General features: G+C 40.5%; 4 gene segments (V, D, J or C); 2 read left to right on the forward strand and 2 right to left on the reverse strand.

Moving 5' to 3' along the window:
* Positions 1 to 2,767: 2,767 nt before the first annotated feature.
* Positions 2,768 to 5,099, reverse strand: LOC115825475 (Ig kappa-b4 chain C region-like; the record flags this gene model as incomplete). The annotated part of the segment is given in 2 exon segments: positions 2,768 to 3,075; positions 5,057 to 5,099. Coding segments are annotated over 2 exon segments (351 nt in total), but the record flags the coding sequence as incomplete, so codon positions are not given.
* A 5,127-nt stretch (positions 5,100 to 10,226) lies between these two features.
* On the forward strand, positions 10,227 to 10,816 carry LOC115825477 (Ig kappa chain V region 4135-like). The segment is given in 2 exon segments: positions 10,227 to 10,275; positions 10,479 to 10,816. Coding segments are annotated over 2 exon segments (387 nt in total).
* Positions 10,817 to 12,269: 1,453 nt separating this feature from the next.
* LOC115825478 (immunoglobulin kappa variable 4-1-like) lies at positions 12,270 to 15,494 on the forward strand. The segment is given in 3 exon segments: positions 12,270 to 12,375; positions 14,940 to 15,023; positions 15,148 to 15,494. Coding segments are annotated over 3 exon segments (537 nt in total).
* A 3,389-nt stretch (positions 15,495 to 18,883) lies between these two features.
* Positions 18,884 to 22,516, reverse strand: part of LOC115825274 (Ig kappa chain V-III region MOPC 63-like) — an 81,768-nt gene continuing 78,135 nt past the window's right edge. The window contains 2 exon segments of the V gene segment in view: positions 18,884 to 19,216; positions 20,679 to 20,715. Coding sequence covers positions 18,897 to 19,216; positions 20,679 to 20,715 — 357 coding nt within the window.

A 22,516-nucleotide genomic window follows, 5' to 3' on the forward strand; every position in this document is an offset into this window, starting at 1 on the left:
AGGGGCGGAGACAGACAGAGCAGGAGCACAAAGACAGAACAAAACAAAATGGAGGTGCAGGCTGTGACAGAGCCCCCCCTAGAGGGACGGCTTCAGACGTCCCCCAGAACAAAAAACCAAGATGTCCAGAACAGACCGGGTGGGTGGGGGGGCGCACAGAGGGATGACCGAAGGTGCTGCTGATGGGTCCCCTCTGCAGCGGAGCAGGTGAGGAGTTGCCTGGATTGGACACCGGAGCGGGCACAGGAACAGGAATGGAGCAGACTCTTCAAGAAAGCCTCGACGTTGGCTGAGCTGGATCAGGGAAGCGGCCTCGGGAACAGGACAGGGCGTCAGCATGGGAGCTGACCAGGACAGGGCGTCAGCATGGGAGCTGACCAGGACAGGGCGTCAGCATGGGAGCTGACCAGGACAGGGCGTCAGCATGGGAGCTGACCAGGACAGGGCGTCAGCATGGGAGCTGACCAGGACAGGGCGTCAGCACGGGAGCTGACCTGGACAGGGCGTCAGCATGGGAGACAACCAGGGCCGGGAACAGGGCAGGACAGCACACCCTCCATGGTGCGCCGGGCAGCGCATTCCTCGCGCTGGGCAGCGCACCCTCCATGGTGCGCCGGGCAGCGCATTCCTCGCGCTGGGCAGCGCACCCTCCATGGAGCCTTCGGAGACACTGCTTGAAGATGCTTCAGGGGATTCAGGGTGGCAGAGACAGGAGACCCAGGAGCGGACACAGCCCTAGAGATGGTTGGGCCCAGCACCACAGTCCATGTGGTGCCTGGGTCTAGGGCTGGGAGATAAAAGGCGAGATAATCGGCGTGGGAGAGAATTGCTGCCCTAGTCAATGCGTAAGTTTGAATGCAGAAGTCTATTCATTTAACATGTAAGCACACTTTCTTTTAATATTACAGGTGGAAGTGGTGGAATGTAATTGAATAAAATTCTATTTTCTTTTAGGAGTAATCCTACGGGCACAAAGCACACTTGGTAGCCGCTGAAAATGAAATATAAAAACATAGTTCAAACAGGTAATACATTTTGCTTAGGCCTATAGGCTCATGATTGTACTTCATTTTGGTTTTAATCATATTTGACATATTAAACCAAGTAAATGTCATTCAGTGGCTATTTCAACTTGGAGTAGCTTTAACCCCCAACAGAATGCTGTTATAAGACACACAAATGTCCTCTCGCCTAATATCCTGCTTAGCAGATTAACATTTGGGCTGTAAATACTCCCAAAGATTTTGCCAATTATAGTAGTTTAAAGTATACTGAAACAGAATGCTCTTCTTCATCACAGGATGATGATGAAGACACATTGTCTGCTGCCACAGAGAGGGATTCAGAAAGGCCTACAGTGGTTTACATCTTAATATTATGTATGGTAGCTACTGATATTTCTCCCTATTATAATGTTTTTACATCCTTGTGTGGAATTTTGAGTTTAAAATGCACATTGAAGGGATGACACATTCTTATCCTTTTTAACAGAGCATGACTGGGCATTACCAGGAGGAGAGTCCATCAACCTCCACAGCACAGACTGACACCGTGAGATGTTCAATAAATGCCAGGTTAATTCTGCATGTAGATCTGTAGAATTTAATGTCATCCTTATGTTTTCTCAGTTATGAATTAAGGAGGAAAATGGCTAAAACTGACTGAGAAATTATGCACTTGCAGTGGCAGATTAAAAGGCCTAGCTTGAAATTCAATTACTGGAGCAGCAGTTAGAGGTGGGTGCATGGTCACAGGTGAATTGTTAATTGTTGGAACAATCTAAATATAGTAATTGTTGCACTTGTAGGAAACAAAGAAGACCAAATAAAATGTGACTGATTTTTCTTTATTTGACTGCTGGGGGTGGTGGTATCTTAATCTGTGAAATGTTTTTGGCAAATTCTCTCGGATGGCTCCTCCATCCAGGACATCTGCAGGGTGGATGGGACTGTCTTCCTCAGGGTGGTTCATTTGTGCGGCATTTGTCTGTCACAGCCTGCACCTCAGTTTGGACTTTTAGTTTGTCATGTCTTTGTGTGCCTGATCTCTGTCTGTCTCTGCCCCTCACCTGTTCCCGTTTGTCTAATTATTAACCTTGTTAATTTTACCCAATCCTGTTTTGCCCTGTTTAGTTTCTCCTTCTATTTAAGTCCTAGTGTTTGCCTTGTCCATTGTCTATCGTTGTTTGTGTATTTAGCACACTGTTACGCTGCACCTTTTTGTTACCAGTTTTTGTTCCTGTTCTGCACATGTATTTTCATCTTCAGTTCCAGTAAAGTCCTCCGTTTTTTCACCTACATCATTGTGTCTTTGCACTTGGGTCCTGCACCACACCACCAGCGTGACAAAAACAAATCTCTCATTCATTTAATAACTTTTCAGGGTAGCTTCAAACATGACCTAAAGAAAAATTACTTTGAAGCCAATAAAGTTGAATTTTTGGACCTATGATGTCCAGAACATTTATGGATTTTGAGAATGATTGTGTGTGATTCTGATGAATGATTTTATTTATAATGAGTACAGAAACAGGGGTAGCTGTCATTAAAAGGCTTTTTATTTGAATCATGAATGAGGAAGATAAAAATAAACTGAGCAGTAAAGAACCAACATGCAGTAGACAGGATTAGATTTGATATGAAACACAACAATGACATATCATATGGATGTTTCTCTGATTGTAAGTTAAGCTGCTGGACAAACTCACACATAGATTACGCAAGGTCTATGAGGAACAGTGTGATTGTGTGTGTTCTCACTCCTCAGAACACTGGTCTCTCCTCAGTGTCTGGCTCACAGGAGACTGGGAGCCCTGTGTGACCTCACAGGTCACTGACATCTTTGTCCACTGCTCCTCCTGGAGGGTGAGGGTGCTGCTCCAGCTGTACAGACCGTCCTTCTGTAGAACCTCAGGGCTGGAGCTCACCCCTGAACTCCAGCTCTTACCATCCACCTTCCAGCTCAGCTTCCAGTCTGAGGGGAAGCCCTTGTTGGCCAGACACATGAGTGTGGCCTTCCCCTGCTTCAGCTCCTCACTGGAGGGGGGCAGTATCGTCAGTGTGGGCCGAGCGTTACCTAGGGGACATAACAGAAATGAGAGCTGTGATTGGGTGCAGAGAGAAGTGACATGTGTCAGTCAGTCAGCAGAGTGTGTGATTTTTATGTTCTTGAAACAGACAGTTTATGTGTGGTCCAAAAGTACACAGACTCTGCCTCTTTCACTTCCCTTATCTCTACATCACAGAACAAAACCAAGTTCAGCAGAGCGTTGAAAGACAGTTACTACCAATCTATAAATAAACTTTTATTCCAAAACACATATTCTGCAAAACATTAACACACAATTTGGACATTCTTCACTCATCTATGAGTTTGAAATCATTATAAGCATCAATAAAGCCTCAAATCTTTCCTCTTTCTTACTCTATGAATGTAAATAGATAACAAGACTTTTAAGAGAGAAAAAAATATGTAAATATAAAGTGAATGTAGAGACATGAAATTTGAATTCAGTTCTATTAATGTTCAAACAGACAAATTCACATAACAGAAACTATTCATATAAGCTATGACATTAGTCAAGAGTTCAGTGCTGTCTGAGTTTCAGGCGACCCAGCTCCTGGTCCAAGCGCTTGTCATCTCCCGCCTGGACTACTGCAGTGTCCTACTGGCTGGCTTACCGACCTGCGCCATCAGGCCGCTCCAGCTCGTGCAGAACGCCGCTGCACGCCTGGTATTCAACCTCCCTAAGCACTCTCATGTCACTCCACTGCTTACTGCACTCCACTGGCTTCCGGTAGCTGCCCGCATCCAATTCAAGACACTGGTACTGGCCCACCAGGCAACAAGAGGCTCCGCCCCATTATACCTTCAGGCCCTAATAACTCCGTATACCACTACAAGAACCCTCCGCTCTACAACCTCTGGTAAGCTGACGGCCCCCTCACTTCGGGAACCCGGCAGCCGCTCCTCCCGACCTCGGCTCTTCTCCGCCATTGCCCCTCGGTGGTGGAACGACCTCCCTCATACAGTTAGGAATGCAGAATCCCTCACCATTTTCCGCAAGAAACTGAAAACCCATCTCTTCAGAACGCACCTATCCCACTAAGCCTTACCCCCCTTCCTTAAAAACAAAACAAACAAAAAAAAAAACTTGTCTTGTATCTATGTTTGTCTAAGAATTCCAGGGCGCAATACGAAGGAGTAAATGGACGCTCAGTCTTTTTAGCGATGTCTGCTTCTGAGGTATTAGGAATCGGACTGATGCACTGATTGTAAGTCGCTTTGGCTAAAAGCGTCTGCTAAATGCTGAATTGTAAATTGTAACAAACACATTAAAAGTTGCTGAGCAATTTAATTTTGCTCTCTTTTTTTTTTGGTTTATTTTTGTCAAGTATTTCAAGGTGATTGTTGTGATCAGCTCTGACGTTACATTTACTGGTAACAACAACATGTTCCCAGAAGTTTTGTATGAATAATATGCTGACAAAGAGATAAACGATTAGTTTAACAGAACACACTGTTATTAGATGACTTCCAAATATATCATTTATTCTTATTAAAAACAATAGGATGATACTATAATGCTCAGAAAACTGTCTTTTATAAAATAAACACTAGTGACAAAATGTTATTTAAACAAAGAGCAGAAAATTGTACTTACGTCCAACTGACAGTTTGGTGCCTCCACCAAAAGTCTCCCACAGTGATACAAACTGGTTAAGTGGCCGTACAAAAACCTCCTGCTCTAATGACTCTGATCTCTCTGTGCTTTACAACACATTGTTTCACACTATTAAGTCTACTAGTGATCAACTCACTGACAGCCATCAATCAACTTATCAACTAATTCATATTCCATCAAATACATGTGGTAATCTGTCATTTTATGCTGATTTAAAGATCAGACTGGCTACCAGTTTACTCTTAAACTTGTCCAGGATAAAAGAAACATTTTCCGCTCACAGATCTTTTAAATGGAAATTAGAAACCATTTCCTCAGAGAGGTGATATATAATATATATTTGATAAAGATAACATATGTGTAGATGCTCGCTGTTAACATCCAATTCAGTCCCCTGACCAAAAGTCCTCCACATTTACTGAGACAGATTAACTTCCTGTTCAAAAACCCTCTAATGCAGAACCAGGACAACTAGAGATCTGAGTATTACATGTCTCCCTCTATTGGATAACATGGGAACTTCACACAGTTCTTAATCATGATTTCAATGGTTGTGGGCTACACAGTAATAACCCTTTATTTAAATGTACTGTTTATTGTGCTTATTGCTGTATGTCTGGGTTTATTTTACAGTTGTCTCTTTTGTAAGTCTCTGTATGTAATTTGCTGCATTAAGTTGACCTAATGATTTGGAAGGCAAGTAAGGGCAATGTTTATTATTTTTCCTGAACAAACAGTTCATAATTTCCAAACTTTTTCCATGTGTTATTATAGACAGCAAGAGCTCTGCTGATGTCAGTCACTGAGAACATACTATTAATACAATAGAACAGACAGACAAATTATATGTAGAGTCTATGTCAATCAGTTGTAATTATTATAATCATATAAACATATAAATGATGTCATACTTAATTTAGCATCTGTCCTTAATCTATTAAAGACAGATATGATGTAATTAAAGTTTGCATCAGTAAATTATGAGAATGGTAATGTATAATCATACAAACATTATATCATTTTAAATCTAGGATAGTAAAAGACAGACATATTGTAACTAAAGTCTGTCAATAAACTGTGAGTGCAATAATAAGGAATAAGGAAGATCATTTCCATAGAGAGAGGAGACTTTGCATTGGCAGCACATGCTTCAGCACTCTGGGAGTGTTTATAGCCCTGTGAGTTTAACACTTGATGACTGAGAGCTGCCTGCCCCACTAACTTAACTCACAGACACCATGACTTTCATCACCATCTTCATCTGGACACTGACTCTCTGTTTTTATGGTAAGATGTTACATTAATTCTTTAAAACATAAAACTTTAAGCCGGTAAATTTTGATTTCGAAAAAAAAGAGAGAGAGAGAGAGAAAGAAAGAAAAGGTCTTACATGGACCTGAGATGCACGTATGTTATTTATTATGCTGACTATGTGTTTTCATGGTAAGATGTTACAATAACTCCTTAAAATACAACATGTGTTATAGACAAAATCTTCAAACTTTGGGTGGGGGGGGGGGGTTCTTACATACCATAGACACAAATATTACATGAAATGTGATGTACATTAAAGATGTTTTATACAACATTGAATGTAATTTAAAAAGAGTTTTTTTTTTTTTTTTTTACCCCAGAATCCAGAGGACAGGTGACTGTGACTCAGACTCCTGAAATGAAATCTGCTCTACCAGGAGATACAGTCACTATTAACTGTAAAACCAGCCCTGCAGTGTATTACTCCAATTACTATAGTGCTTACTCCCTGCACTGGTACCAACACAAACCTGGACAGGCTCCTAAACTCCTGATATATTATGCAAACAAGTTAGAGTCAGGAATTCCAAATCGTTTCAGTGGCAGTGGATCTGGGACTGACTTCACTCTGACCATCAGAGGAGTCCACAGATGCAGGACATTATTACTGTCAGAGTTACCATGACATTGGTGGCTTTTGGAGCGGCAGTATCTGGGTATTCACACAGTGATATAGGGCCGTACAAAAACCTCCCTCAGTCAGACTGCACAGAGATTGCACTGCTGCAGCTGGGACCTACTGCAGGTGCTGAGGAGGAGGATGTGATACAGCACAATGACACTCTGTGGAGGAGAGAATCACACACTACACTAACTCTACACTAACTTCCATAATTATGAATATAGATCACAAAACACTGAAACACAAAGACATGTTTTAGGATTTAACCTTCAGGTGACAACGCTTTTCACTGTATTACACCACAGCCACACAACCATACTCAACATATCAGATTCATATTAAAGCTATTAGTTATGTGCACACAGGACCAGCGGTACATACGCGTGAGTCTCATCATAATCATTGTCCACAAGAGCGATATATCAGTCAGATAGTTCCTGACTGGTTGGGAGGGACTCTGTTGATTACGTGCATTACATAGTCGACTTAATTCAGTGTAAACAGTTATTAGTTCTCCATACCCTCAGCAGCCACTGGCTTTGGCCCCACTGACTCAGTCACTGGCTCCTTCAAAGGTGAATATGTTCACTAGCTAATCAGGAGAAAATGCTCTGAGCCAAAGTGATGGTAATGGCTGCAGATTGCCCTCGACTCTCTTTGCAGATGCATAACCAGTGAGCTATCGCTCGCTAATTTGCTTACATATGGACATCTATATCCCTGTATGATGTAATACAAGTTCAGACTCATCTCTTCTAGAATTGAAACCACTTTACCCCTACAATGACTCAGTCTAGATTACTTTAACCAGTGACACTGTGTAACTGGGAGTGTGGGAGCCCAGGGGGTGAGAGTCAGATTTGCATAGACAGGACTGAGTGGTTTTCTTCCTCCCAGAATAGATCAGCACTCTCACCAGATGTTCATTCTTCAGAAAAATAAACTCACTCAAGCAGCACAGCTCTACTGAGACCTGATCCGTTTCCAGAATCACACAGAAATACATTTAACTCTGTGTAGTGTAATTATTAACTCTGACAAAATGAAGTGAGAGTGCAGTTCTTTTTACAGTCATTCAGCCTAATGGACAATCAAAAGACAGAACAGCAGTCATGAAGGAATCTTCCTGCATCAAGCTTTATTAAGAGAACAGCAAGAGGGAGCATCAGCACTAAATAAATGATTTACCATTTAAGGTCTAATAAGATTCATCACAATTTCATCGGGACACATGGAGACACTGAGACAGTCTATTGGGTTTCTACACAATCAGTTAATCTACACTGGATTAAATCAGATTAGCTTTAGATTACTCTCAGCAGGACTAAAACACTAGGCTCATGTGGAGGCTGACTAAGACCAGGGACTGGACTGTTTCTCTCTCCCTGAGGTGGTGCAGTGTTGTTGGAGATGAAATGAGGAGTCTTCGGGGTTCACAGTGACTCTTGCAGTAGGATGCAGATTATGTCTGGTCATTGTGGTGACCATGCAGATGTCAAGGTGCTGCTACGGCTGTAACGGCCTCCTCTTTCTTCCTCTGTGCTGGTGAGGATGCCCTGTGTCACCTACGAACTGTCCACCGTCCAGCTCACCAGCGCCCCCTGTGGGGAGTATCCACTGAGCAGGCAGGCCAGCACGACAGAGCCCTCAGAGAGCTGCTGAAGAGAGGGAGGGAGCAGAGACAGACTGGGCTTCACTGTAGGTCCAGCTGGAGAGAGAGAGAGAGAGAGAGAGAGAGAGAGAGAGAGAGAGAGAGAGAGAGAGAGAGAGAGAGAGCGAGAGAGAGAGAGAGAGAGCGAGAGAGAGAGAGAGAGAGAGAGAGAGAGAGGGAGAGAGACAGAGAGAGAGAGAAAGAGGGGGACATTTATTGAGGACGGACTGAATCACAAAGTTTCAAGTATCATTTCCTTATTAATCAAAATATTGTTTAATGTAGTCATATCATTTTAAAGAATATGGGCTTTATTACACATACGAAACAAATGAGTTTGAAAAACACTTTATAGTTTCTTTTCTTCTGAGTCATTTTACAGACAGACCAGGGTCCACACATGTTCCAATATTTATCACAAACTGAGTCTTAAGTTAGCTGTCAATCATACACTTTTACATTTCAGATACCAGAACCTCTGAAATTTCCAAACTGTTGTTTATAACAATGTATTTTGTATTCTACTTGTCCTCAAATGGCAAAAGTCACTTTCTGGTCCCATACAGTTTATGTACATATTTAGTCTTCTTCACTTTTAATGATCCCAAATATACATTTTATTCATAAATATGTGTCATTTGAATTCACCAGAACAGTGAATATCATTTGAACATATACATAGAGGAATATTATAATCTCTTATTTTATTAAATAAATCAGTTGACATTTAACATGAATAACCCTTAGGTATAGGCCCATGACACAATATTCGTGTCTATTTATCTGAAAAATGAGTCATAACTGCATCTCAGTTCTTTTGACATGTATGAACTGAACAAGATTAATAAAAAACAGACAACTTACACTACCAAATCCATAATTACTTTCCTCTGATATAAGTCTCTCCAACATACAGCGGTTTGTTTTCCCAAATGTTATTATCCAAAACCTGTTCTGTAGTTTTGTGTTTGTGTTACAGCAGGTATAAATTCATCTCCTCAGGAAAGGGATTTTCAGTGGAAGTGCAGCTCTCTGAGTTAAAACATTTAGTTTATCTGATGCATTGTGAACACAATTTGCTTTTAGATTCTCTAACTGTCTCTCCTGTGAATGTTTAAGAGCAGCAGAGACACAGTTAGAGAGTTTAAAACTCCCTCATAATCCAGAACTTCAGTTTCAGCCTGGACAACATAGAGCCACCTCAGTGTCCTCTAAAGATTTACTGATAAACTCCATATGAATGTGTCTGTGTGAAAGAGACCAGCTGCACATTACTGACATAGGACTGTCATTATTTTATTATAGATTCTCTTCTCTATGCAGTGTGGAATAGTGTACCAAAAAACACATATTTTCATCCTAGAAAAGCAAATATGTACAGACATGTTTAATAAATCTGAATGTATATTGATTATGCCACATTGAAGACTGAAAAATTCTCCACATATCTGAGCATTTTTTGAACTGTCACCTCTGACCTCAGTGAAGCTCTGATATGATTATTGGACTTGTGACCTCATCATGGTGATGACAGACATGCTATGACCTCATCTCCTCTCTTCTCCTCCACAGTCCTGTCTCTCTAACTGTCTCTCTCTTTGTCTTGATTCATCTGTCACTCAAAAGAGCTCACAGAAGAGATTTCTGAAAAGATAAAGAATCTCTCAGAACACATTTCTGGTCAGAGCTGAATACATTTCTGATTATAGATTGTTCAACATACTTTATAATGATGAATGATACTTGACTAAAATTCTGCTCACACTGATTTTTTACTTTAGTTGACCATACAGTGATTACTGTATTGACATTAGCCAGGAAGATCATTTCCACAGAGAGAGGAGACTTTGCATTGGCAGCACATGCTTCAGTGCACTGGGAGTGTTTATAGTCCTCTGAGTTTAACACTTGATGACTGAGAGCTGCCTGCCCCACTAACTTAACCCACAGACACCATGGCTTTCATCACCATCTTCATCTGGACACTGACTCTCTGTTTTCATGGTAAGATGTTACATTAATTCTTCAAAACACAGAATATGTTGGAGACCAATTCTTTAAACTTTGGGGGGAAAAGAGGTCTTGCAGACCGGGGACACAAATATTAAATTATTGAATGTTTTATTTTGTACAACATTTCACACAATTTAAAAAGAGTTTTTTTGTTTTTTTTGTTTTTTTGTTTTTTTTTTTTTTTCCCATTTCAGAGTCCAGAGGACAGGTGACTGTGACTCAGACTCCTGTGAAATCTGCTCTTCCTGGAGACACAGTCACTATTAACTGTAAAACCAGTCCTGCAGTGTACAATGATGATGATGATGATGATGATTACTTATCCTGGTACCAACACAAACCTGGACAGGCTCCTAAACTCCTCATTTACTTGGCCAATCAGTTACAGTCAGGAATTCCAAATCGTTTCAGTGGCAGTGGATCTGGGACTGACTTCAATCTGACCATCACAGGAGTCCAGACTGAAGATGCAGGAGATTATTACTGTCAGAGTTACCATGAGATCAGCGGTAAAGATGCGTTCACACAATGATATAGAGCCGTACAAAAACCTCCCTTAGTCAGACTGCACAGAGACTGCACTGCTACAGCTGGGACCTACTGCAGGTGCTGATGGGGAGGATGTGATACAGCACAATGACACACTCTGTGGAGGAGAGGAATTACACACTACACTAACTCTACACTCATTATTATCATTCCATAATTCCAAATACATATAATGGAAAACTGATGGAGTAATGAATATTGATTAGATCACCGCCCTGGGGAGAAGGGACAATGGCATAGATCAATCAGGAGACCACACACACACACACACACACACACACACACACACACACACACACACACACACACACATTAGGATTTCAACTCACTAGAAGTATTTTGATTTTGGCTTATATTTGTTAGAATCATTAGCTCAGATTTTTACCCCCTGAATGTTTTGACTGACGTGACATGACCCAGTCATACACACACACCCTCAGGGTCCAATTTGTCAAGACGAGTCACTCTGCTAATTTACTCTGATCTTCAACACTGATAGTCATGAGGGTTTAGGATTATGTCTATTAGTTAATGATTTCATGTCTTTTCAACTATTTAACAATAGTATCATCTGCCAACAGATGTTAAAGGTTAACTGCTCCTTTTTTAAACCAGGAGATCCCTGAACCTTCAACATTCATCATTCAATTTCTATGATGATTTGTTTTTCTAAACTAGCTGGAAACATTGCTGTATCACAGAAAGCTGAATCCTTTACACTCTGCAGACATGACTTCTTACCAGAACATTACAACATTTATTCTGCCCTTCATAAACTATCAAGACACTTTAGGGATTTTATGAAATGATTACAAATGCTTAGAGATGCAACAGTTTGATTTTAATAAATTTCCCATTAATTAATTCAGTGGATTTCCTCTGTGACAATAGCACATCAGCATCATCAGCAAAGAGAACAGGGAACATGTTTGCAGATGTATTACCTCCATCATGAATGTGGACAATCTAAACCAGAGACTGGAGCACAGGGCCCTGCACAAGCCCATGAGAAACATTAGTCCTATTGGATGTCCATTCATTAACACACAGCACATAACTCTTCACTTTCATTGCCGTACTAATAGAGTCATATAGAGGACTAAAGTCATGTGAGCATTCTGTGAAGTGAAGGAATGGCTGACTGCGGCTATTCCAGTTGAAACTTATGTGCTGGGTCTGAGAGAACTGGCCCACTACAGGTGAACTGGCCCACTACAGGTGATCTGTTAGTCCAAGGGTCAGGTTGATCCTTTAATTGAGGGATTGCCACAAATTAAATGAACCCAAAGTAACCCCTGTGCTGGCAAGAATGGCAGTGTGAGAGGCCAAGAAGAATCCAAGGATCACCACCAAGGCCATCCTGATGAATCTGAGCAATTCTGCTACCAACATCTCAAGGCAGACATTCCAGCAGACACTGCACAAGGCTGCTCTCCATGGCTGCCAACCAAGGAGGGCTCCAGCTCTCAATCATAGAGAAGAAGAAACCTTTTGGTCATCATTTCTGTGTCCGGATGACCAAAAGCCTTCTTCTTTGTCCAGGTGAGGTTTTGCAAAGGCTAGGTGAGCCTTTGCATGCCTGTCTTGGGGAAGTGGAGTCTCTTTGGTTGGTGTCCATGGAGACCAAACTTGTGCAGTATTTACAATAACACATGCCTGCTTCTCTTGGCTGGATAACTCTGCACAGTAATTAATACCTTATTAAATTTTATAATTGGTTTACTCTACACTCCTATCTGTTATTATAAATATTGGAGTCTTTGCTACCCTATGAATCAGATCAGTGAGGCATCCAAACATCAGTCAAGACACATCACTGTTCTTCAGCCAGCCCAAATGGCAAAACACATCACTGTTCTTCAAACAGTCCAAATGGAAAGTCAGGTTCACTGAGTGAGGAATCATCATTGTCTCTTAGATTCCTTCTGTTATTTTCACAGGTAAAGAAACAGACACTTAGACAACAGGGTCAAATCTCTTTGTGCTTTTCGGCTGAATTTTGCAGCATTTTCTGTTTAACTGTCAGGCATGCGGTGGAGCTGGACAGTGCAAGACACAGTGCTCGTGGTAACAGAAAAGGAGGACTGATAAATAAACAGGTGTAAACAGGAAAGGAGGACTGATAAATAAACAGGTGTAAACAGGAAAGGAGGACTGGTAAATAAACAGGTGCAAACAGGAAACAAAACTGGATAAAAATGGTGCAGCCAAACAGACTGTATCCAAACACAAACAAACAACAACAGACCAAGGACAGGTCAAACGCAAGGGCTTAAATACAAGAGGAGAACTAAACAGGACAAACATGATTGGTGGAACTTAATGGGGTAAACGAGGTAAATAAATAGAATAAACAGAATCAGGTGAGGGGTGGAGACAGACAAGGAATAGGAACACAAGACATTTCAAAACAGAAGTCCACAACAAGGTGCAGGCTGTGACATTAACACATCACATGTTATGTTTGTCTCTTGTGAAGAGTGATGCTATGAATCCTAAACCATGACAATAAACTGTTCATAGATTTGAGTGAGTAGTCAAGTGGACTACACTACACAAGATGAAATTACAAAGTTTATAGCCCAACACTGATTATTTTATTCTTTGAAAGATGTGCATACATTTAGTGATTGTCACAGACTGAAGGAGGCTCTGGACACATGTGCAGATTAGATCAGACTGTATTAGAAATAACCAGGACAAAGCAAAAAACTTCTGGGGAACGTAAAGGTTTCAGGATTCAAAGCTCTTGTTAACACAACACATTGAGAACGTATTTAGACACAACCAGAAAAGGAAACACTAAGAGTATTTATACTGAAAAGAACAAAGCCATACTGACCAAACACAGGTGGAACTTCTGATTCACTAACTATGGATGTTTTCACACTTGGTCCCTTTCAGCTCTCAAAACGAACTCAGAGTGATTAGTCAGCATTTTCTGTGCGTCAACACTCCAAACGACCTCAGACACCCCTGAAATGAGCCGAATGTCTGGTTCACTTGGAGTCCATGTTGCGGTTTGCTAAACTCGTGAATTGTCAACACAAAGCGCTCCAGGTTCGATTCACCTTCTGCCATTGTATTTTAGTCCTCCAGACTTGCCATAGACAGATCACATGCTATTGCTCTGGGACACTCGGAAAATCAAGTAGACGTAACCATGGCCGCTGGTAACTATGGAAGCCCTAAGAAGCCATAAATTTACCTTTAATTTAGATTTTGTTTTCTCATGATGACATTATTTTTCTTTGTTTTCTCGAGATCTCGACTCTTAGGTCATTATCACAAAAAAAAGGAAACTTTGTTTTCTCAAGATAACAACATAATTAATTAGAGATCTCAAAAAAATCGTCAATTTTCCTGTGATAGCGACATAAATAAATTGTGGCCTCGAGAACGCAAATAAAAATAGCATGTTATCACAAGAAAACGGAATCAGAATTCAAATGTAAACTGATGGCATCTTAGAGACTCCATATGCTGGTAACAACAGCTACTATAATGTTCGTGAACAGAAAGAGGTTTGAGGCCCCATCAGTTCTTAAGTGGACCAGAAAGACAACTGAATCCTCTTTCAAATGAACTCACAATGTGAACGCAAAAGGAACTGAGTCCCTTTTTTGTTGGTCCAATTTTTGGTCCACTTTAATAAGAGTGAGTTTGATTCATTGAAAAAGGATTATATGTAAAAACACTGTAAAAAAACCAGGAGGACTATTAAGACAAAAAAAGGGGAAAATGGCCAGCAGAGGGGGACAGAGAGAACCAGTGACTGACAATGATCCAGTCTGTTCTGAATATTGGACTTTTTATAAAAAATAGAGTACACATTAGATAGAGGTAAAAGCAGTTTGAAAAGTCATAAAGATATGTGTAATATCAGTCACCAATTTCTGAGGGAAATAATATATAAGACATTCGGATTGTGCTATAAGCAGTTCCATTCAGCACTAAGTCTGTGTTCACAACACTCTTTAATTACAAGTGCCATGTTCACCCAGGAAGATAATTTCCATAGAGAGAGGAGACTTTGCATTGGCAGCACATGTTTCAGTGCTCTGGGAGTGTTTATAGCCCTTAGAATTTAACACTTGATGACTGAGAGCTGACTGTCCCACTAACTGAACCCACAGACACCATGACTTTCATCAGCATCTTCATCTGGACACTGACTCTCTGTTTTCATGGTAAGATTTTTGCATTTCGTTCATACAACTGAAAAGTGCCTCGGACTGAAAGCAGACTGAAAAAAGAAAATATGACCACATTCAGTTACTTAATGTGTTTACATGTTTGTTTGTTTGATTTTAGAGTCCAATGGACAGGTGACTGTGACTCAGACTCCTGAGGTGAAATCTGCTCTTCCAGGAGACACAGTCACTATCAACTGTAAAACCAGTCCTGCAGTGCATTACTGGAGTTCCTATGGTCACTACCGGTACTACCTGCACTGGTACCAACGGAAACCTGGACAGGCTCCTAAACTCCTCATTACATTTGCTAAGCAGTTAGAGTCAGGAATTCCAGATCGTTTCAGTGGCAGTGGATCTAGGACTGACTTCACTCTGACCATCAGAGGAGTCCAGACTGAAGATGCAGGAGATTATTACTGTCAGAGTGAACATAGCATCAGTGGTAAATATCTGTTCACACAGTGATATAGAGCCGTACAAAAACCTCCCTCAGTCAGACTGCACAGAGACTGCACTGCTGCAGCTGGGACCTACTGCAGGTGCTGAGGGGGAGGATGTGATACAGCACAATGACACTGTGGGAGAGACTCCCCGGTCAGGGCCAGATGTTACCGAGTCCATTCTCCACACTCAGTGTTCTGCTTCTTCTTTTTCCCTATAAAAATAAAGTCTAAGTTTCAAAAAGCAGTCAAAGTCTTCAGGAGTCCGATGCAGTGTAAGTTTATTGCATTCAGCAGTGAACAAAATACAACGAACTGAGTCAGGTCCCGGGGAGTGACTGAATATAATACAGAAAGTCATGCACTTATATCTAAAATTTTACCTGCATGCTAAACCTGTGTTTAAACCTGTGTCCAATAAGCACATAACACGGTTGCATGGTAACACCCCTTACATCATCTGTGTTTTGCATGGTCCAACACATTCGCTTCCAGAAATTTCCCCAGATTTTCCCAGAATTCATTATTCCATACACCATTATTTCCGGATTGTCCATGTTTGGTTAAATAAAAAAAATATTCAACCGTGTCCTCATTTTACCTCGGATACCCAACCATGTCCCCAATTTCACCTCAGACACTTTACCCTTAATGCAGGTGTTAACTTATCAAATGTTGGGCTAGCTCATGCAAAAAGGATGCTGATGCAGCTGCATCCCAACCATTGCTTATACTTCCTTATCACCTATCCTAGATTTTACCCTTTTTATTTTGCCTTCATGTGTTGCTGTCCTTGCATTTTCCCTTTTTGGTATGCCGAGACCTTCTTCCGTTGGTTTCAACTTACAGAGGCCTTCTCCCATTTTAGAGGCCTTCTTACATTTCTCCAACAACACACTCTGTGGAGGAGAGGAATCACACACTATACTAACTCTACATTCACAAATCATAAAGCACTGAGTCACAAAGACATGCCTTCAGGTGACACTTCTTTCACTGGACTACACCACCGCCACACAACCATACTCAACATATCAGATTCATATTATCCACAGACCAATTACATTTGCAGTAAATATTCGATATTAAAGTCTAGTGTATCAGATAGGCTGAACAGTAACACTGAATGAACTGTTCTCATGTCTGTGAGTGTCTCTCTAACAGCCATAGTTTCCCTACCATTTATAGTCTTTCATTTGGTCACCACTGTAGTAAGATGATTGGTCAGTGAGATTCCCCTCTCTCAATCATGTCTACTTTTGAGTTGTATGTTGTGAGTGAGTGAGTGTTGATGAGTTTGGTGCTGAGCTGAGTCAGTTCTCTGTGTGGTAGTAGATTCAGTATCTGATGGTCTCTATGGATGATCATCCCAGTGATAAGAGCGGTCAAAAGGAGCAGGAGAGAGACAGCAGGACTCTGGACTCAGTCTCTCCTCATGTCCCCCTACATCCAGTCCAGCCCAAACAAACCCTCAGTCAGAGTACTGGAGAACTCCCAGTGTTCTCCGTAATAACAATGTTATTGTACCAACATCTACTCCATCTCGGTGTCTCACAGAAACTAAATGAAATATTATATTATTCTGATGAGTCATTAAATATGAGTGAGTGAGTTTTATCTGTATGATGAGGTTTAATAAGGGGTTGAGGGAGAGCTGGTCTGGTGAAGAGAGGGGAAGTGGAGATAAATCCTTTCTGTAATCTGACATTATGAAAACCCTCTGCTCATCATACAGCTGTTCTCTGTCTGTTCTAATCCTCCTAGAACTCTCCATGTTAAACTGCTCCTTTCTAAATTTCCCAACACACAGCACCAAGCTTTTGTAAACAAATCTTTGTTATAAAATTATATTTTTTTACAGTGCACTTATGCTAAATATTTCACTATTTCTATGGCCAGGAGAAAGTGACATTTAAATTCAAATATGGAGATGTACCAGAGGTCTCAGATCCTACCTGGACTAACAATGAATGAAGACCTGTCTTTAGTGAGTGTGATGTCTGTTTATTACTATGTTTGCATCCTGTTTAGGGCGTGCACAGTCTTTTTTAATGTGTGTGCTGTCTTTTAGTCTTTCTAGGGTGTGTGTCATGTTTTTCAAGTGTGTGTAGCTTGTTGGAAGTATTCATATGCAAAGGGTCAATCATTATTCAAATCCAGTCTGAAAGACACATATGAGAAATAAGGAGAGAAGGTGTCAGTGTGTGTCTGCAGAACTCTGGATGAAAACCAGAACAGAATCAATTGAAGAGGTGGAAACAGTTTATGGGTATCCCCATACTTGAGTCAGAAGCATTGGGCACCACTACAAGAGCCTGTAAAGTATCATACAAAAACAGAGACTGATCCCTTAGTGCTGGGTACATGGTGAAGGATGCTGTCCAGTGTGTTATGTCTGGGCATATGTTCATAATGTGATATATGAATCCACTCTTCACTTTGGAGTCATGTCAACATTTTGGCTTTACCAAAGAAACTTTTGGTTCTAAAACTTTAAACAAACTTAAAAAAAAAACAAACAAACAAACAAAAAAACAAAAAACAACTATTGTGTTGATTTTGTATTGATTAAAACAAAATTTTACTGTTGCGCTTAGTATAATTTGTATGCTAAACTTTTTCAACAGTGAACAAACCGTTGAGTAAAAAGAAATTGAAAGTTCACAGAGGTTCTCAGTTCTTAAACCTTAAACACACACACAGGTGTCTCCAGTCTCAGGGGGTTTGAGGCTGTGTGAGTGGGTGCTGTGAGGCTGAAAGTCAGATTTGCATGTCCCTTGAAAATAAAGTAAGTTTCATCCCCTATAACTTAAAGAGGAACTTAAATATGAAGCAATAAATAAATAAATAAATAAATAAATAAATAAACATATTCAATTGCTTTCATTTTTTCATTTTTAAATGGAGTGTTTCATATAAAATTGTTTGTTTATTCATTTCTTTATTTATTTTTACTTGATACAGTTTGTTCTTTGTTCCTCTGGTGCAGTAATTTGTTTTCATTAATTTACTAAATAATTAATTATTTTATTAATTGAGTTACTTTTAAGTCTAGTCTGTGCCCCTAAAATGTATTGTGAGAACAATAAAGTTGAGTCTTTGAACGTATGATGTCCTGTACATTCATGGATGTTAAGAATGATTTGGTGTGTGATTTTGACGAATGATTTAATTCATAATAAAACAGAGGAACAGGAGTGGATGTCATTAAAAAGCTTTTTATTTTAATCATGAATGAGAAAGGGGGGAAAAAGGAGTAATCACAAATATGCAGAAGAGATGAATGGATTTGAAATGAAACACAAGAACATTACATATCACATGAAAGGTTCTCTGATATGAAGTTAAGCTGCTGGACGGACTCACACATAGATTAAGCAACATCTAACAACACTCTGTGTGTGTGTGTGTGTGTGTGTGTGTGTTCTCACTCCTCAGAACACTGGTCTCTCCTCAGTGTCTGGGTCACAGGAGACTGGGAGCCCTGTGTGGCCTCACAGGTCACTGACATCTTTGTCCACTGCTCCTCCTGGAGGGTGAGGGTGCTGCTCCAGCTGTACAGACCATCCTTCTGTAGGACCTCAGGGCTGGAGCTCACCCCTGAACTCCAGCTCTTACCATCCACCTTCCAGCTCAGCTTCCAGTCTGAGGGGAAGCCCTTGTTGGCCAGGCACATGAGTGTGGCCTTCCCCTGCTTCAGCTCCTCACTGGAAGGGGGCAGTACCGTCAGTGTGGGCCGAGCGTTACCTAGGGGACATAACAGAAATGAGAGCTGTGATTGGGTGCAGAGAGAAGTGACATGTGTCAGTCAGTCAGCAGAGTGTGTGATTTTTATGTTCTTGAAACAGACAGTTTATGTGTGGTCCGAAAGTACACAGACTCTGCCTCTTTCACTTCCCTTATCTCTACATCACAGAACAAAACCAAGTTCAGCAGAGCGTTGAAAGACAGTTACTACCAATCTATAAATAAACTTTTATTCCAAAACACATATTCTGCAAAAAATTAAAACACAATTTGTAGCACTGTTCACAAATCTATGAGTTTGAGATCATTATAAATATCAGCAAAACCTCACATCTTTCCTCTTTGTTACTTAATGAATGTAAGTAGTTAGCAAGACTTTTAAGAGAAAAGAAAAAAAAAAAAAAAATAAATAAATAAATACAAAGTGAATGTAGAGACATGAAATGTGAATTCAGTTCCATTGAAGTTCAAACAGACAAATTCATTTAAAAGAAACTACTCATATAAGTTATGACATTAGTCAAGAGTTCAGTGTTGTCTGAGTTTCATACTAAAATTTCGGTGTAGTATGTCCTTAAGATATTTCACCTTATGTCTCAACTCCTTATCATTTTAATAACACATCTGAAAAATTCTGAGACTGATGAGTTAACAAACACATTGAAAGTTGCTGAACAAATTATTTTTGCTCTCTTTTTTTGTCTTTTTTTTGTCAAGTATTTCAAAGTGGTTGTTGTGATCAGTTCTGAGATTACATTTACTGGTAACAACTATATGTTCCCAGAAGTTTTTTAACTCATATTCAGTGAATCAGTAATCTACGGAATATATGTTGTCATGTTTCTGCATTATTCTTAAACATGTCAAACACATTTTAAATATCACTCTTTTGAAGTTAACAGTGCACACTGTTATTAGATGAACTCCAAATATATCATTTATTCTTAGTAAAACATAACAGGATGATGCTATAATGCTTGGAAAACTGTCTTTTATAAAATACGCACTAGTGACAAAATGTCATTTAAACAAAAGGCAGAAACTTGTACTTACGTCCAACTGACAGTTTGGTGCCTCCACCAAAAGTGTACCACAGTGATACAAACTGGTTAAGTGGTCGTACAAAAACCTCCTGCTCTAATGACTCTGATCTCTCTGTGCTTTACAGCACATTGTTTTACACTATTAGCTCTACTATTCATCAACTCACTGATAGCCATCAGTCAACTTATCATCTAATTCATATTCCATCAAATACAGACCCTGATCTGTCATTTTATGCTGATTTAAAGATCAGACTGGCTACCAGTTTACTCTTAAACTTGTCCAGGATTAAAGAAACATTTTCCTCCTCACAGATACTTCAAATGATCACTAATTATGGACCATTTCCTCAAACAGTGATATATTTCATATTTGAAAAAATACTTCATATTTAAATATAACACGTGTAGATACTCACTGCCAACATTCAGTTTGGTTCCTCCACCAATGGTCCACTTCAGTTACTGAGACAGATTGATTTTAAACAGCAAGTCAATCTAATACAGAAACAAATGGAGTCCTGAAGACCTCAGTATTACACATCACTCTCTACTGGAGAATATGGGAACTTCAGACAGTTCCTAATCACGATTTCAAAGAATGTGAGCTACACAGCAACTACTTGGTAACCAGGGAATCATAATTGATTTACAGGAAGTGCAATGATATGTTTAATTTATTGTTTTTATTGTTGTATGTCTTGATTTATTTTACAGTTTTTTTGCAAGACCCTGACTGTATTTAATTTGCTGTATTAAGCTGACCAAATATTTAGGAAGGTGGGTGAGGACATGTCACAATGTCACCAATGGGCAGGACACAAGTGCAGAGATTCAGGGTTTATTAATACTCTGAAGCTACAACCACGAACTTGAACAGGCGAGTATCAAACAAAACAAACAGACAGGACAAGACACAGAACTGGGGAAGTCAAATAACAAACGGGAGACTAGGGTAACAAAGTAAAGAGACATAAACGGATAGAGCACCGGATCACAAAGCATCACTCAGAATACACGTATGGCCAGTGTAGACTGGCCATGGGAGTTGGTGAAACTGAAGATATTATATAGAAGAGTAAATGAGTGCAGCAGAGTGAAAACAGGTGTGGGAGATGTGGAGTGAGCAGACCAGTTATCAGTAAACCGGCGAGGCTGACCGCTGAATGGCCTCAGTCAGCAGTGAAGTCTATGTCTATCTCTATGAGGAATAAGGGAGAACAAGTCGATAAATATAGGAGACTTTGCATTGGCAGCGCATGCTTCAGTGCTCTGGGAGTGTTTATAGCCCTGTGAGTTTAACACATGATGACTGAGAACTGCCTGCCCCATGAATTTAACCCACAGACACCATGACTTTCATCACCATCTTCATCTGGACACTAACTCTCTATTTTGATGGTAAGATTTTTCAAAAATTTCATTCATGCAACTGAAAACTGGTCCTTCAGCACCAGACTGAAAAAAAAGAAAATGTGACCACATTCAGTAATTTATTTCTTTACTTTTTTGTTCATTTGATTTCAGAGTCCAGAGGACAGGTGACTGTGACTCAGACTGCTGAGGTGAAATCTGCTCTTCCAGGAGACACAGTCACTATCAACTGTAAAACCAGTCCTGCAGTGTTTTACCACAGTTCCGTGGGTCACTACCTGCACTGGTACCAACGGAAACCTGGACAGGCTCCTAAACTCCTCATTAAATTTGCTAACCAGTTACAGTCGGGAATTCCACATCGTTTCAGTGGCAGTGGATCTGGGACTGACTTCACTCTGACCATCACAGGAGTCCAGACTGAAGATGCAGGAGATTATTACTGTCAGGGTGCACATTGGATCAGTAGTAACTGAGTGTTCACACAGTGATATAGATCCGTACAAAAACCTCCCTCAGTCAGACTGCACAGAGACTGCACTGCTGCAGCTGGGACCTACTGCAGGTGCTGAGGGGGAGGATGTGATACAGCACAATGACACACTCTGTGGAGGAGAGGAATCACACACTACACTTATTCTACACTGTGGCGATAAGAGCCATGTCCCCTTATAATAAAATATTCTTTTTAAAAACATGGCGTCTGCATACGGGTCATGATCCGTGTCTATAAATACCTGGCCCAGGCAACATTGCGCTCTCTCCTCCACTTCCTCTGCCTGGTGTGTCACACTTGTGCGTTTTTAGAACACCTTGAAGTATCTGCGCTGTCCGGACACGCTTGGTTTTTTTCTGAATATCGTAGAGAGAGCGATACTGAGTT

This window comes from Chanos chanos, chromosome 12, assembly GCF_902362185.1.
Source record: "Chanos chanos chromosome 12, fChaCha1.1, whole genome shotgun sequence".
In the NCBI taxonomy this organism is placed as follows: Eukaryota; Metazoa; Chordata; class Actinopteri; order Gonorynchiformes; family Chanidae; genus Chanos; species Chanos chanos.